At 33.2% G+C, this 15,005-nt stretch overlaps 2 protein-coding genes across 6 annotated transcripts in view; both read right to left on the bottom strand.

Annotated features, from left to right (window-relative positions):
- LOC107492047 (probable aldo-keto reductase 1) overlaps positions 1-1,918 on the bottom strand; it is a 51,608-nt gene extending 49,690 nt beyond the window's left edge. The window contains exons 1-5 of one of the 4 annotated variants that reach the window (XM_052263325.1): positions 1,733-1,918; positions 1,485-1,655; positions 727-927; positions 468-640; positions 235-331 (exon numbers count right to left, since the gene is read on the bottom strand). In XM_052263325.1, the coding sequence (XP_052119285.1) occupies positions 235-331; positions 468-640; positions 727-927; positions 1,485-1,655; positions 1,733-1,798 (708 nt within the window). In that variant the 5' untranslated portion in view covers positions 1,799-1,918. The remainder of the gene's footprint in view (positions 1-234; positions 332-467; positions 641-726; positions 928-1,484; positions 1,656-1,732) is intronic. The other 3 variants (XM_052263328.1, XM_052263326.1, XM_052263327.1) reach the window with 3 other exon arrangements.
- Positions 1,919-9,101: 7,183 nt separating this feature from the next.
- LOC107492042 (probable aldo-keto reductase 1) overlaps positions 9,102-15,005 on the bottom strand; it is a 7,001-nt gene continuing 1,097 nt past the window's right edge. For both annotated transcript variants that reach the window (XM_052263330.1, XM_016113010.3), the window contains exons 4-6: positions 9,960-10,056; positions 9,533-9,686; positions 9,102-9,450 (exon numbers count right to left, since the gene is read on the bottom strand). In XM_052263330.1, the coding sequence (XP_052119290.1) occupies positions 9,248-9,450; positions 9,533-9,686; positions 9,960-10,056 (454 nt within the window). In that variant the 3' untranslated portion in view covers positions 9,102-9,247. The remainder of the gene's footprint in view (positions 9,451-9,532; positions 9,687-9,959; positions 10,057-15,005) is intronic.

The raw sequence follows: 15,005 nt of genomic DNA, 5'->3' as shown, positions 1-15,005 counted from the left end.
ATTAAATAACCAGCAACCAAACATGCAGATCATGTTTCTTGTTGAAAAATTAATAGTCTAATGATCTTGCTGTTCATTAGAAAAATAACATGGATGACACCCTAAGTCAAATTCATCACAAACTAGTTCAATGTTCCTTCTAGGATTAAGAATTATATTATTTCTTGCTTTTTATTAATTTGCCACATCCTAATAACAAAAATGAAGCATAGTGACCAAACATATATGGCATACCAAGGAGCTAACAGAAGGCACGGTTTCCACAACTCCCTTGCCGCCAAAAAAGCCACGACCAAGAGGGCTATAAGGCACAATTCCAATACCAAGTTCCCTGTATTAAAACAATCATAAAGAAAAGATTAAAGACAAAAAAGGTGTAGTCACATAGAGAGACATAGTTTCAAGTAGCTGACATCTAATCACTATGTTCTTTAATTAGAAACTCTAGAAAAACAGCCATAACTAACCTGCAAAGAGGGATTACTTCGTCCTCGATGTCTCGAGTCCAAAGGGACCACTCTAATTGAACTGCTGTAATAGGATGAACAGCATGCGCTCTCCTTATAGTATCAGGGCTGGCTTCAGATAACCCTATATACTTCACTTTCCCCTCCTCAACCAGTTTCTTAAGTTCACCCATCTATTCAGATATCAGAATGCATCAAGTGAGATAAGGCAGATAAATAGATCAAGTAATTTCTTTCATTAGTCTGTATCATCACTTACTGTTTGTTCTATAGGCACCGATGTATCGACTCTATGTTGATAATAGAGATCAATGTATTGAACATCAAGACGTTTCAAGCTAGCTTCACAACATGAGCGCACATAGTCTGGTGTACCCTTGATCTGCAAACCAGAGATGCCTCTTGACATGCCAAATTTTGTTGCTAGCTGTATGTTGTCCCTAGGCAATTGCTTCAAAGCCTGGTTTGTGGTCAAGAAGGAAATCCATAACAAAAATGTTAGGAAACCATCAAAATTTATTGTTTTTGTTTACCACTTAGTCATCAATTCAATTTCTTTAGTTTAGTAATCTAACAATATATTTTATTCAATATTTTTAAACATTAATGGCTAACTAACAACAAAAAATAATAAATTCTGATGGTCCTCTAACATTTCTCATTTCATAAATATTTTTTATTAATTGGTAGTAGTAGCAACATAACCACGGTTACATGAATTCACCAATTGGCGCATAGTAATTCGTAATTCAAAATCCATGTGTGAAGGGTAAACACTAATTCGTCGTAAATAGCAATTCTATTTAAAAAATTGTGGTTAGCAAATAAATTGCTACATATACAGAACAAGATTTGAGTCCTCATTCTTACTTAAACGTATGAGTGAATTAACCACCGAATCAACCAAGTTGGTTATCTGCGAAACACTATGATGTACTTTCCACCTAAGATCTGTAGCATACCGTGTAGCATACCGTGTATAAAAAGTAATGACGATGATTAGTGAGTAGTTAGTACCTTGGCGAGCAAGAGTTCGTTAGCATGATTAGAACCATAGATATCAGCAGTATCGAAAAAGGTGATGCCTTTACTGAAAGCATGCTTAATAACTGATATGGCTTCTTCTTCTGGGAGAGGATCGTTGTAAGCTCCAGTAAGCCCCATACACCCAAACCCTAACTTTGAAACCTACGTATAAATACACAATTTCAAGCAATTGGGGGTGAAAATAATTACATGGATTAAGTGAATGAAAGAAGCTAAACTTGAAGGCCTTGGGAACCAAGGTTCACGCGAGGAATGGAAACGCTTTCACTCCGTGCTTCGGCCATTATTATGCTGCTTCACTCCTCAGTAAATTGCAAGTTTGCAACTGTACAGTGTACGTAATGATCGAGGATGGATGGATGGATGAATGTATATGCTCGTATGGACAAACATCGTCCCAACGAAAGGTTCATGTGTTTTACTAAAGATAATTGAACAAAAATATCCTCTCATTGACAAAATTATTTATTAAATTATTAACAACAAAAGTATTTTTAAAATATGATAAAAATAATTAAAAGTGTAATTTTTTACGGGGTAATTTACTTAAATAAAATATTTAGAGAAATATTTTATCACAATACAATTTTGTAAAACTGAAGATGTAATTGCAATATTCATTAATTTATAAAAATCGTTACTGTAGTAGCAGATTAGAACAATACGTAATCGCTACTGGCAACCGCAGTTTATATGGGATAGCGCGCAAGCAGAAATCACTATAGACAACAATGGTTTTTTGTGGGTCATAAACCCCTACTGGCAGTAGTAGTTTATGTGTGTTGTATGCATATGGTTCTTGCCTATATATATTATCCTTCCAAGGCAATGAGGTAGTAGTGGAGTGCCGTTTTTCACAAATAGATGGTGAGGAGAGTTTTCTAATTCTAGTGCATTGCTCTGGTAAAATTCAAAAAAACAAAAAACATGGTGTTAAATTTACGGATAAGGAATCGCTTAACCTTTTTATCCTATCGTCGAGTATGTTGGCCGATATAAAAAGCAGCATATTACAGAAGCTGGAGTGTGTGGAATAAAGTAGGTAAAAAGATTGTTTTACAAGATTTCTATTGGTGTTGTGTCAATCGATGTGAAGTATGAGACATTTGTGATAGGATCCGATGAAGATATGCAAGTCTTGTTTCACTGTAAGCAAAGTTTTCCTGAAGTTAGAATACCCGAGTTGTTTGCCAAGTTAGAAGATGGTGTCGACAGCTCTGGAGCATCAGCGCTCAATCCTCAGCCGACGACGATGAGGTGCCTTGACGTCGATGCCTGTGGTAGCACCTGCTTGTCTGTTAGTTGAGCCTCCATGTGTTATAGTTGGTACTACTAGTTTACGTCGGGGTGTTCTTGATTTTGTAGTTGAGTCTGGACTAGATTGAGTTGAGAATGCGATGCAAGACAATGATTCGGACAATGAGCCAATGGACATTGTTGGGGACAGTGATAATGATATTCTGAGGAATTCACATATACCTTATGGGCCATCGAGTTCCGACACACAGGAACATCCTCCACATTTGTCGACCTTGGACTTGGAAGCCATAGGCCAACAGCCGGATGCCGATGCAACCTTTGGGAGTTATGGACTGTATGATGCAACCGCTCTAATAGAATTTCAGATTGACCAATCTTTTCAAAATAAGGAGGAAGCTGTGCTGAGCGTAAAGAATTACAGCATTTGGCGTGGAGTTTAGTACAGGATGATGGATATAGCGGTTTATGGCCAACTCAATTCATTCAGAAACCGCTGCTGCCTATAACGGTTTCTACTTGCACGCTGTTTCACGTAAATTGTGGTTGCCAGTAGTGATTTACGTATTGCTCTAATCCGCTACTGGCAGTGGTGGTTTTTATAAATTAGTGAATGTTACAATTATGTCTTTCGTTTTACAAAATTGTATTATGGTAAAATGGATCTCTAAATATGTTATTGAGTATTGTTATACATACAAGTCTTTTTGGCATACAAGTTAACCATAATCCAACAAAATCCACTTACATAACGCGCGCGTGAAATCACGTTGTTTCTCTTTGTATCCCGTGTTCCTCCTCCTCCTCCTCTACCTTCTTCTTCTCCTTCTTCTTTGCGTTTCTCCTCCTTTTTCTTTGCGTGTTTTATCTTCATCGTCGTTTTTTTATTACTGTTATTGTTGCTACATTATTTCCCTCCTCCTATTTATATTCATTTTGCAATATTATGTATTTTTTTTTCTTTGTTTGATTTTTTTCTCCCAAGAAGAATTATAATAATATGAAATAAGAAGATAAAGAAGAGAAAGCAATAGAAGATGAGAAGGAGGAAGAGGAAGAGTTTTGAATTATGTAGAATTTATCAGCACACATACACCGAAAATTCTTAAACAATACACTTAAATATCTTTGTGTTACATCTAAATTTGCTGCAAATACAGAAAAATATTTTCTCTAATGCTGCATTTTTTTCTTCTTCTTTTTTTTTCCTTATTTCTTTCTTTCTTTTAGTTGAATGAATATAAGTTCATCCTCTTCCAAGTAATTTTGCAGCATTATGTGTTTCTTCTTCTTCTTTGTTTGATTTTTTGTTTTTATTCGTTAAGAGAGTAAAATAAAAAAAATTAAACAAAAAGGAAAAGATAAATAAGAAAAAAAAAAGAAGAAGATAGTGATGATGATGAAAAAAAGAAGCAGCAGAAGGTGAGGAGAAGAAAGAAGAAGAGTTTTGAATTATGCATAACTTCTTAGCACACAGACACTGAAAATTCTTAAACAATACACTCAACTTTGTCTTACACCCAAATATCTTCGTATTACACCCAAATTTGCTGCAAATACAAAAAAATATTTCCTCTATTGCTGTATTTTTTTCTTATTTTTTTCCTTATTTCTTGCTTTCTTTTATTGAATGAATGCAAGTTCATCCTCTTCCAAGTAATTTTGTACCATTATATGTTTCTTTTTTTTCTTTGTTTGATTTTTTTATTTTTATTCTTGTTAAAAAAGTAAAAGAAGAAACTTGATAAGGTAAAACAAAAAGGTAAAGATGAATAAGAAAAAAAAGAAGAAGAAGATAGTGATGATAATAAAAAGAAGAAGAAGAAGTAGAAGATGAGGAGGAGGAAGAGGAAGAGTTTTGAATCATGCATAACTTACTAGCACACATACATCGAAATTTCTTAAACAATACACTCAAATAATTTCATATTACACCCAAATTTGCTGCAAATATAGAAAATATCTTTTTTAATGCATAACTTTTACATTACATTATTCAATTCAAATCATCAACGATGAACAACAATTTTCACAAATAAAAACATTATTTCCTACAGAATCATAAACTACTAACAAAATCATGAACTTAAATTATTCATTATTTTTAACAACGAGATAACTAATGATGGGGAGAAGAAGAAAAAGGAAGAAGGAGAAAAAATTCCAATAAAAAAAGGAGGAGGAGGAGGTGGAGGTGATGTTGGTGACAATGATAACGAAAGAAAAAAATAACGAAGAAGAACATGCAGTAACGACACAAATTAGAAGAACGTGCGCGTGTGAATATAAATGACTTGTATAGACTTGTATCGAAAAATAATTTATATGTGAAAAATAATTGTATTTTATTTAAGTGAATTGTCCTTTTTTGTATATAGTAAATGATGTATATATTTATAAATTAATGGATATTTGATTCAAAATTTTATAATATTTAGATAATTATTTAAAAATGTACTAAAAGAAAATAAAAATGTAATTTCTAATTTTTTTAAAAAAAATGGCTATTTTTCAAATTCAATTGCAAAAAGATATCTAATTACGATAAAATTATCAAATTTAAAGGATAATAATATTGCTTTTGTAATTATACCTGCAAAAAAAATGGGGTAAGTATTATTTTAGTCTCTAATATTTAAGATCAAAATTAAAATCGTCTCCAACGCGAGGAAGGGGAGGGAGGGAAGGGAAAAAGGGAAAGGGAGAGGGGGAAGGGGGGAGGGAGGACGATGCCGGCAAAATTTGGAGCCTTCGTCGCCATTACTGTTACCATCGTGAGTTAGGGAGAGAACTTTTATTTCTGCACCGTTGCTCTTCGCCGCCTCTTCGCTGTTTCTCGCCGCCTCGCTGTTGCACCTCCCCGCTTCTGCTTCTTGTTCGGTCTTGTTTTTGCTTTGGCCTTTTACTTTTTGTTTCGGTTTCTGCTTTTTGCTTCAGTTTCTGCTTTTTACTTCTGCTTCTTTTGCTTCTGAATCTGTTTTTGCTTTTACTTTTAATTTGATTTTGATTTGTTATTTTCTGATTTTATTGTTATTGTGTGTTGATTTAGTTGTTGAATTTAATGTTGTTGTTTCTGAATTTGTATAATATATTATTGTTGATATTCTTGAATTTGATTATTAATATTTAATGGAAATAAAAGATGTAGTGGTGATAGAGTAAGGGAGATAGTGACAGTAAAAGTGTTAGTGATAGTGAAAGGTATTTTTATCTGTAAAAAATTAAAAAAACGATTTTAATATAAAATAAAACGATAAAAATAATTCTCAATAAAAAATCACGTTAAGAACAATTTTAATTTTGATTCTAATATTAAAGATTAAAATAATATTTATCCCAAAAAAAAATTATTACACTTCAACTTAGCCTGAGCTCAAAGCAAGCATCATTAGCCCTTGTTATGCTAATCCATAAAGGATACATCTGAAGTTCTGAACCATATCCACGGAAGATCATGTGCGTATATCGCGCGTGGATCTCTTCCAAATCTCTAAAAATTAATCATTCTTAAACACTATAAATTATAGTTGTAAAAATCGAACCGGTCAACTTATTGATTTACTAGTTTATTAATTTAATCGATAAATTACTGATTAAACCGATAAAATCGGTCTCATATAAATAAAAAATATAAAATAATCAAAAACTTAAAATTAAAATTTGAAATACATATCTACATTAACATTTTATGAAAAATCAAGTCTCAAATTCTAAAAATAACTAATAGAAAAACGTAGAATTTATTAGTACTACTACAATAGTATCTTAATTTGACACAATAAGAGTAACAATTCATTCATAAAACTTGTCATCTAACTATAATATCAGTAGATTTTAACACTAGCATCAAAACAAATAATTTTAATCACAATACTAGCATTTAAATAGATCAAGCAAATTAATACATTTTTACTAAACTTTATATTTATATTAATAATGACACATAATTAAAATATAATTAATACAAAAAATAAAAAATAAAAAATTAAATTAAATTAGTTATTTATAATATTATATAATTGAATGTATACTATATAATCATTATTTGACATATGTAAGAGCAAGGAACATGGTAACTCAGTGGCAAGGAAAAGAGGTTGTATTCCCAAGGTTCTAGGTTTGAACCTTTTGCTTTAGCATTTTGACAATTTTCGATTTTTACAACTATGCTATAAATAGAGGACTAATGTATACGTATTATTTAAAACAAAAATACTATTTCGTATGTTAAAATTATAGGTTAAAATAAGTTATTAATATATTTATATATAAATATATGTAGTTTAGTTTATTTTGAATGTATATTTATATTTTAACATATATTTTATATTAATAGTTAATTTTAAATGCTGATTTAAGTGTATACTTAATATAGTTGAATAATTAAATAGTAATATATTATTATATATGTGCGCACGACATACAAATCCAAATCCTTTAGAGTTCTTTAACCCAGCCATGGAATCTGCTACCACCTTCATGTTTATGCTATTTTGCGTCATACCTCTCTTCATCAAACTCCTCAAACACAATGATTCAACCAAGAAATCAAAGAAGCCTAAGCTCCCACCAGGTCCCAAACCATGGCCTATCGTTGGTAACCTCCCTCAAATGCTTGCTAACAAACCCACATTCAGATGGATACAGAAAATCATGAATGATCTTGACACCGAAATCGCATGCATCCGTCTAGGTAACATTCATGTCATCCCAGTAACTAGTCCTTCCATTGCACGTGAGATTTTAACGAAGCAGGATGCGATTTTCGCATCCCGGCCGTTGAATTGGTCCAGTGAGCATGCCTCGCTGGGCTACCTAACAACGGCCATAACACCGTTCGGAGAGCAATGGAAGAAGATGAAGAGAGTAATCACCAATAACTATATATTGAATTTTGGCCTGCATCACTCAACCAAAATAATCAAAACTAATTGGGTAATTAGTCCAATAATCTAATGTTTGTCATAATCTATTATGTTAGTTAATTTCTTAACTTAACACATAGGTTTGATTAGTTTAGGTCTTACTAATATAAGTAAATATATAATGTGATAGGTATGTATTTAGAATTATATTATTTATTTTATTTTTTAAAAAATAGTTTAAAAAAATAAAAAATAATAATTTTTTCATGTATTATATATAATTTTTTTGAAACAAAGAAAGTTTAACACAATTAAGTGGAGCAACATATAGCAGAAAAGGAAACAAAATGAACAACTCCTGTCATCTCCGTCATTGACATCAACAACTAAGAGGATTAACAACTGTCCACTCCTTGAAGTTCAAAAACGTCCTTCCTTAAATATTCTCAACACTTGCTTTTCTGTTGTTAAAAACTCTGACATTCCGTTCCAACCAAATATTTCAGATCACTGCAAAGAACTTAGTCAGCAACATCTTCTGTTACTCTCTATTCTTGTAAAAACCAGTCCAACTCTCGAACTGCCCCCTCATGGTTCCTGGGACGACCCACGGTTTACCTAAATATCTCAACCAAATGCACCACACCTGTCACGTAAAGTCACACAACAAAAATAAATGGTGTACAGATTCAATCTCCTTTTCACACAAGACACAATGATTGTCATGCTGACGAATAACACATAATCTGCTCAATCGCTCTTTAGTATTCACCCTGCCAATTAGAACAAACCAACCAAAGAGCTCAATCCTAGTGGTATCAAACCTCCCGAGATTGAACTAGTGAAGCTGTAGCTCGTAATTTCTTTCGAAAAATTTAGTAGAAAAAATACCCTTTTTATCAAATTTTTAGATAATATTATCCTCTCTACTAGCTGATAGATTCACCAGCCTTAGCCTTTCATAAAATTGATGAATCAATTCCAACTTCCACTTGAACAACTCTATCCCCCATCGAAAATATTTTGATAAAAAGACTTCTGCCAATGGCGTGTATCTACCGAGAAAGTAAAACCTGAACGCAAACCGTTATTTCATTTTTGCTAAGCCGAAAATTGGAGGTACAAATCATGAATAAATTTGCAAAGCGCCCCATCATGCATGGAACACAATACTCAGAACCTGTATCAATATCGACTCCCGAGTGGGGAGCAATGTTATAGTCAAGCTCCCAGTCTAGGTCAAAGCTGATATCATCCCAATTTCGAACCATATTCATGGAGGATTCTGTGCTTATCTCGCACGTATTAACTAAATTCATCCCCAAACACTTTAAATAGAAAACTCAAGCATATATAGGTTCTAAGTATGCTAACTATAAAGGATAAATTCGAACCATACCCACATATTAATGCCTAATCATTATAAATAGATATGATTATCTTGGGTTAATAATTTAATATCATATATCATACCATGCATACTATGTCTATATATAATAAGGAACTTACGTTCAAACTTTCATCAATAAAACGGACATATATTATTTAATTATTAGTAGTATTATTGCCTATGCATGTTACCATCATCCCTTCAATTCATGATTGTGTGTTTCAATTACGTTCATAAACGCTTGAATCTTTTGGAGGTGTGTTAGCAAACTTCCAAGATAATTTGGCATGCCCTTCATTGTAGTGCTGAATTCCTGCTATATCATCAACTGGAATTGCTTCCGAAATTTCCCTTAGCTCCTTCTCAGTAAATTTCACCGACAAAGCACCTATGTTTTCATCCAAGTTCTTGACTTTAGTAGTTCCTGTAAAACTCTACCTCCATCAATATAATTATTATCTCATCACCAGAACGAGTTTATATCTAAATTAAACAATTGATGATACCAGGAATAGGCACAACATCATTGCCTTGTTGGAGTACCCATGCTAATGCCAACTGAGGAGTGGTGCACTCATACTTCTTTGCAAGGCTTTCTGTTCTCTTATATATCCTCTTGTTCTTCTCTATGTTCTCTGCTTGGTACCGAGGATGAGCACTCTAAAATGTTAAATAAATAACTAGAAATCAAACAATCAGATCATTTTTCTTGTTGAAAAATCAATAGTCTAATAATGTACTTTACTCTTGATGACTAATTTTAAATTAGAAAAAATAAAATGGTTGACATCACCCTAAATCAAAGTCACAAATTGAACTAGTTCAGTGTTCCTTCTAGTAGGATTAAGAATTATTCCTAGCTGTTTATTAATTTATTTATCACAACTTAATGACAAATTAAAATCAAGCATACATAATGATCAAATATGGTACCAAGGAGCTAACAGAAGGTAAAGTTTCGACAACTCCTTTTCCACCAAAAAAGCCACGACCAAGAGGGCTATAAGATACAATTCCAATACCAAGTTTCCTGTAGTAAAACAAGAATAAAGATTAAAGACTAAAAGAAAAGTGTAGTCACATAGCTACATAGTTTCAAGTAGGGGGTTAATAAAAAAAAACATAACCAAACTGAACTAAAACTGAATCAAACCCTTCTAAATAAATCAATATCATCTCTCTCCTCAAACTGCTTCAGCACCGGCCGAATGGCCGGACCATACCAACCGTCCGCACTAACAGCGTCACCCGGCCCGGCAAAGGCTAGAGCCTCCGAGAGTTCGGTCCACCATAACATATTTTGGCTGACCACGTAGGCTAAATGTGGTTAAAAACCTTTTTCAATATATAAATTAGTTTAAACTCGTTTTTAAAATTAAATTGCTTTTATTTTCATGTGTGTTTATTATGGCGTATCATATTATAATTTATTATTTTTATTCAATATTTTGTGTCATAAATTTAATTTTTTTAGCTTATATTTTTAAATATTGTTGATTTAAATATTAATAAAAATAATAAATTCTGCTAATTTTGTAGTGTTACTAAAAATAATACATTATAAATACTCTACTTAAAAGTAGCTTATATATCTAAAAAATAGTATTTATTATATTTGTTTAAGTAGAGTCTTAAGGTTGCGTTTGGAATGGAGATTAATACTAATAAAAAATAAAGATTAAATTAAGTTTTTATATTATATTTGATGTAAAATATACTTAACTTAATCATATCTTTAAGATAAATATGAGAGGAATATTAGAGGACTTAGTCATTTCTTAGCCATCGATATTTAAAAATATAGGATAAAATATGTTGTTAAATTTTTAAATTAAAATAATTAAGTTGATGGCTAAATGATAACAAAAAAATAATAAATTGTAATGATTTCCTAATATTTCTTAAAATATAGAGATTAAGAGTTAGATTTAAAATTTTAAAAATTAAATAAAAATGTTTTTTCAAAAAATATATTAAAATTTTTATTTTTGTGTCTAAAAATTTCAATCCTCTATGTGTCTATTTTAATTTTTGGACCACCAAATATATTTTTAAACCATCTCCAGTAGAAAACTCATGAGCAAAGTAATAACTCGGTCCCTGTCCATTTCCCAAAATGTTAAGACGATCCTTAACCAAAAACACGTTCCATTACGGTGCCTGACCCTGAACTCCGTCTGCCAACCCGGTCCTTCTGTCACTTTCACGGCGGAAAGTCGACGAAAAATGTTGAAGTGTGAAGGCTAGGGTATGACACGGATGGCTCGGGTTGTTAGGTGGAAGATGGACTCCTACGTGGCAAGATGAAATGGACAGAAACCTTTATGTCCTCGTCCAAAAAACAAGAACGATGGGGTTTTGAGGCTTTAGGGTTGTTTATTAGACGAGTCTGATCTTCTATCTTCCCTGTTTCGTGCGTGGAACTGATACCACCATGAGCAATAATAAAGATCGTGGGATTGAAAGAGATGCGTCGGACGATGAGGGCAGGAGAATTTCTGTGAGCTCCATTAGTAGTGCTGGAGCGAGGATGAAGAAAAGATTCGTTGCCCCGAAATGCAATTGTGGGATTCATGCAATTCTATTCATGTCATCAATACAGTCGAACCCTAAGAGGCTATTCTTTGGATGCCCAAATTTTAAGGCATGAAACAGTTAGTTGTGTTGCTATTCATGTTAAGATCTGTAGCAGGCATCTCTGCATTAATAATTTGAGTTTTCTTTCTTTTTACTGTGCAGACAGCACAAGGTTGGTGCAAATATTTTCAATGGTTGGATGAATATGTTTTACTATTTGAAGATGAGCAAATAAATGATGGCAGTCCTTATGGTCGGAATCGAAAGAAAAATCATTTTTTGGATGCAGCCATTTGGATGGAGGAGAAAGTGACAAAGTTAGAGGACAGAGTTTTTGGGTTAGAGTTGCAGATAAAAAATTCTAGCCACGTTAAGTGTAATAGGTGATTTAGTTATCCATTGATAGTTGTTGTGTTTGTCTTTGGAGTTGTATGTGCAAATTATCTCCTTTAGAGTGGATAGCAGATAGTTAGTATATCTTGTTGGTTTTGTGTTGGAAGTTCCTGTTGCTGAAATAGTTGTATTGTATCAGTTAACAGTGTAAATCCGAGTTTATTAAATGAAACAGCTGTGTTGGTTATTTGGAAAAGTTTGATTGTGTCAAAAAGTAGAATGTGTTATACCTGAATCCTTTCATACCATGAAAAGCAATCCAGTAATAACTAACAGTAATATGTAACATTAACAACTGCAAACAGCTACCAAATATCAACATGTTCACAAAATAACTCAAAAAATGGACAACATATAGCCCTATACCAACATCAGCAACACCAAAATAAAAGAGTATTATAGGCCCTTAATTCACATATGCTATCAAAACAGAAAGCAAAAAATTGTTTGTGATGGCTATATGAAAGTTAGTTTATCAAAAAATCAGCATCTTCTTTTAACTTGATATAAACCTAGGACCACATTTCTAGTTCTTCCTAGGAGGCCTAAATCCAGGAGTGGGAATGAACTTGAATAGTCTTGATGCAATCCCGGAAGCTGCTGCGGCCATTGTCTCGGCACTAAGACCATGTTGTTGACTTGGTTTAGGCATCGTTGATCCAGTAGGAACATTAGTATCATTGTTGGGTGGAATTTCTGTGTTGGTAGGAGTGGGAGGCCTGAAGCGAGGTCCAATGATTGAGGGAATCTGATTCACCACAGAAGCTTGAACAAAAGTGGAGGGGATTGGTGGCCTAACAAATCTTTGCTTCATCCTTTATGGAGGTGGGTTATTGAAGATGGGGGTCTCAGATGCTCCCTGCAAACCAACAAGATTGCATTATATGAAACAAAAAGTAAGACTAAGACATTGCTAGTTATAATACAATTGTGAATTAAGCTGGTCACTTACAACTTCTGGTTGGAGAGCAGATTGTGAAAGAGAAATTTCATCTTCTTGACCCAGTATTGTACCTTCATTTGGTGTTGATTTAGGTAGCTTCTTTTTTTTGTTTTTTTGCCTTTGTCTACATTCATGAATAGTACTCTATCTCAATCTAGAGTCAACAATAGAACACATGTGAACATGTAATCAAATTAACCCTACAAACTACTTACCACAAGATCCAGTATTGTTCCTTCAACACCAGTACTCATGTTGTTTTCCACACTAACCTGGTTCTATGTGGGTCATCATACAGAACAGGCATTTAAAAACTGGATCAATCTTTGCAATAACAATTAAATCCCTAACCAATCTATCATGTGACACTTAAATTCCTAACCATTATAAAAGTATGACAAATCGAACCCTGAAGCAGACATACCTGGATGGTGCTAGCAGAGTCCACTGCTGGAGCAGACTGCTTCAAATTCTTCCTTTCTTTCTTAGTCACAGGCTTCTAATTTGGGTCTTTGGGTGGATTGGAGCATGTTTTATAGTAATGACCCTTTTGGCCATACCTGTTACAAGTCACTTTGAATGACTTTTTGGCTTTGTGGGAATTCATCTCTGTCTCCACAGAATCGACTTTTTTCTTCATCTTTGGACGATGTGCATCTTTCTTATAATCTGTTCCAACTATCACTAATTTTTTAACTCATCTCTACACTTTTATTTTATATAAATACATAAAACTCCTATGATATGGCAGCAGAAACACTTTTTTAATCTCTCTCTACCCCAACAACGCTGAATGCAAACAACAATGGTAGAATGAGGACCACACACAAGCGAAATAGTGAAAGCGACAGTAACGACACCTACCTCAGCAATCACTGCTGTGTGCCGAACCATCCAACTTTCGTCAAGAGCGCCGTCCAACAACCGTCCACGTCTCTGTCAAGAGCTTCGTCAGCAACCTTGTCACCAAGATTTTCACCAGTCACCACTGCCTTGATGGAGAAGAGAGCTGTCTGTTAGAGTTTAGAATGTAATTGTATTACAGAGACAAGGGGTCTTTAGGGGATAACATATAAAGTGCAAAACCAAACGACGCCCTAAAGCCTCAAAACGCCATCGTTTTTTTTTTTGGACAAGGATATAAAGGTCCTTGTCCATTTCATCTTGCCACGTAGGATTCCATCTTCCACGTAACAACTCGAGCCATCCGTGTCATACCCTAGCCTTCACACCTCAGTATTTTTCGTCGACTTTACGCCGTGAAAGTGACAGAAGGACCGGGTTGGCAGACGGAGTTCAGGGTCAAGGACCGTAATGAAACGTGTTTTTGGTTAAGGATCGTCTTGACATTTTGGGAAATGGACAGGGACCGGGTTGGTACTTTACTCGAAACTCATCTTAGTCCTTGTTTATGGCTCACTAGTTATAAAAAGTAACTTCACATCAGTTTTTGTGTCATAAACAGTAAATAAGAACTCAAAACATCTCTTTATTCTCCATTAGGAGGAACTAACTTTACTCCCTATTATGACCCCACTTAATTAAATAATTAAAATTAATATAGTTACTATATTTTGTAATAATATTATTAAAATATGTAAATTTAAAAATAATTTACTATTAAAAATATCAAAAATGCTATTTATACACCAAAATCAGTCACTAAAATTAGCCACCAATATATTTCTGTGTAAATATATATGTGATTTAATTTATTTTCAATGTGTATTTATATTCCAACATGTATTTTATATTGGTGGTTGACTTTGGTGGCTGATTTTGGTGTACATATAGTATTACTCTAAAAATATTAATATTAAAAAAATTAATAACTTTGTATATAATAATAGTGCACAATATATAATTCGAGATTATACTAATTTGTAAAATTACACAATAAAAAAAAAATAATAAAACTCTATAGTTAACGACAAGTATTGTAAATTGCCATATATATTTAATTAAGTCTTCTTTCAACTGTCGATGTTGCTGTCTATTTTAAAATTGGACATTTTTTTAAAGAAATTGATGGTACGGTGCAAAATCTTTCTCTCCTAACTGAGGTA

Source organism: Arachis duranensis, chromosome 6 (assembly GCF_000817695.3).
Source record: "Arachis duranensis cultivar V14167 chromosome 6, aradu.V14167.gnm2.J7QH, whole genome shotgun sequence".
Classification (NCBI taxonomy): Eukaryota; Viridiplantae; Streptophyta; class Magnoliopsida; order Fabales; family Fabaceae; genus Arachis; species Arachis duranensis.
Note: the sequence above shows the minus strand (reverse complement) of the source record. Positions and strands in the feature narration are given on the sequence as shown.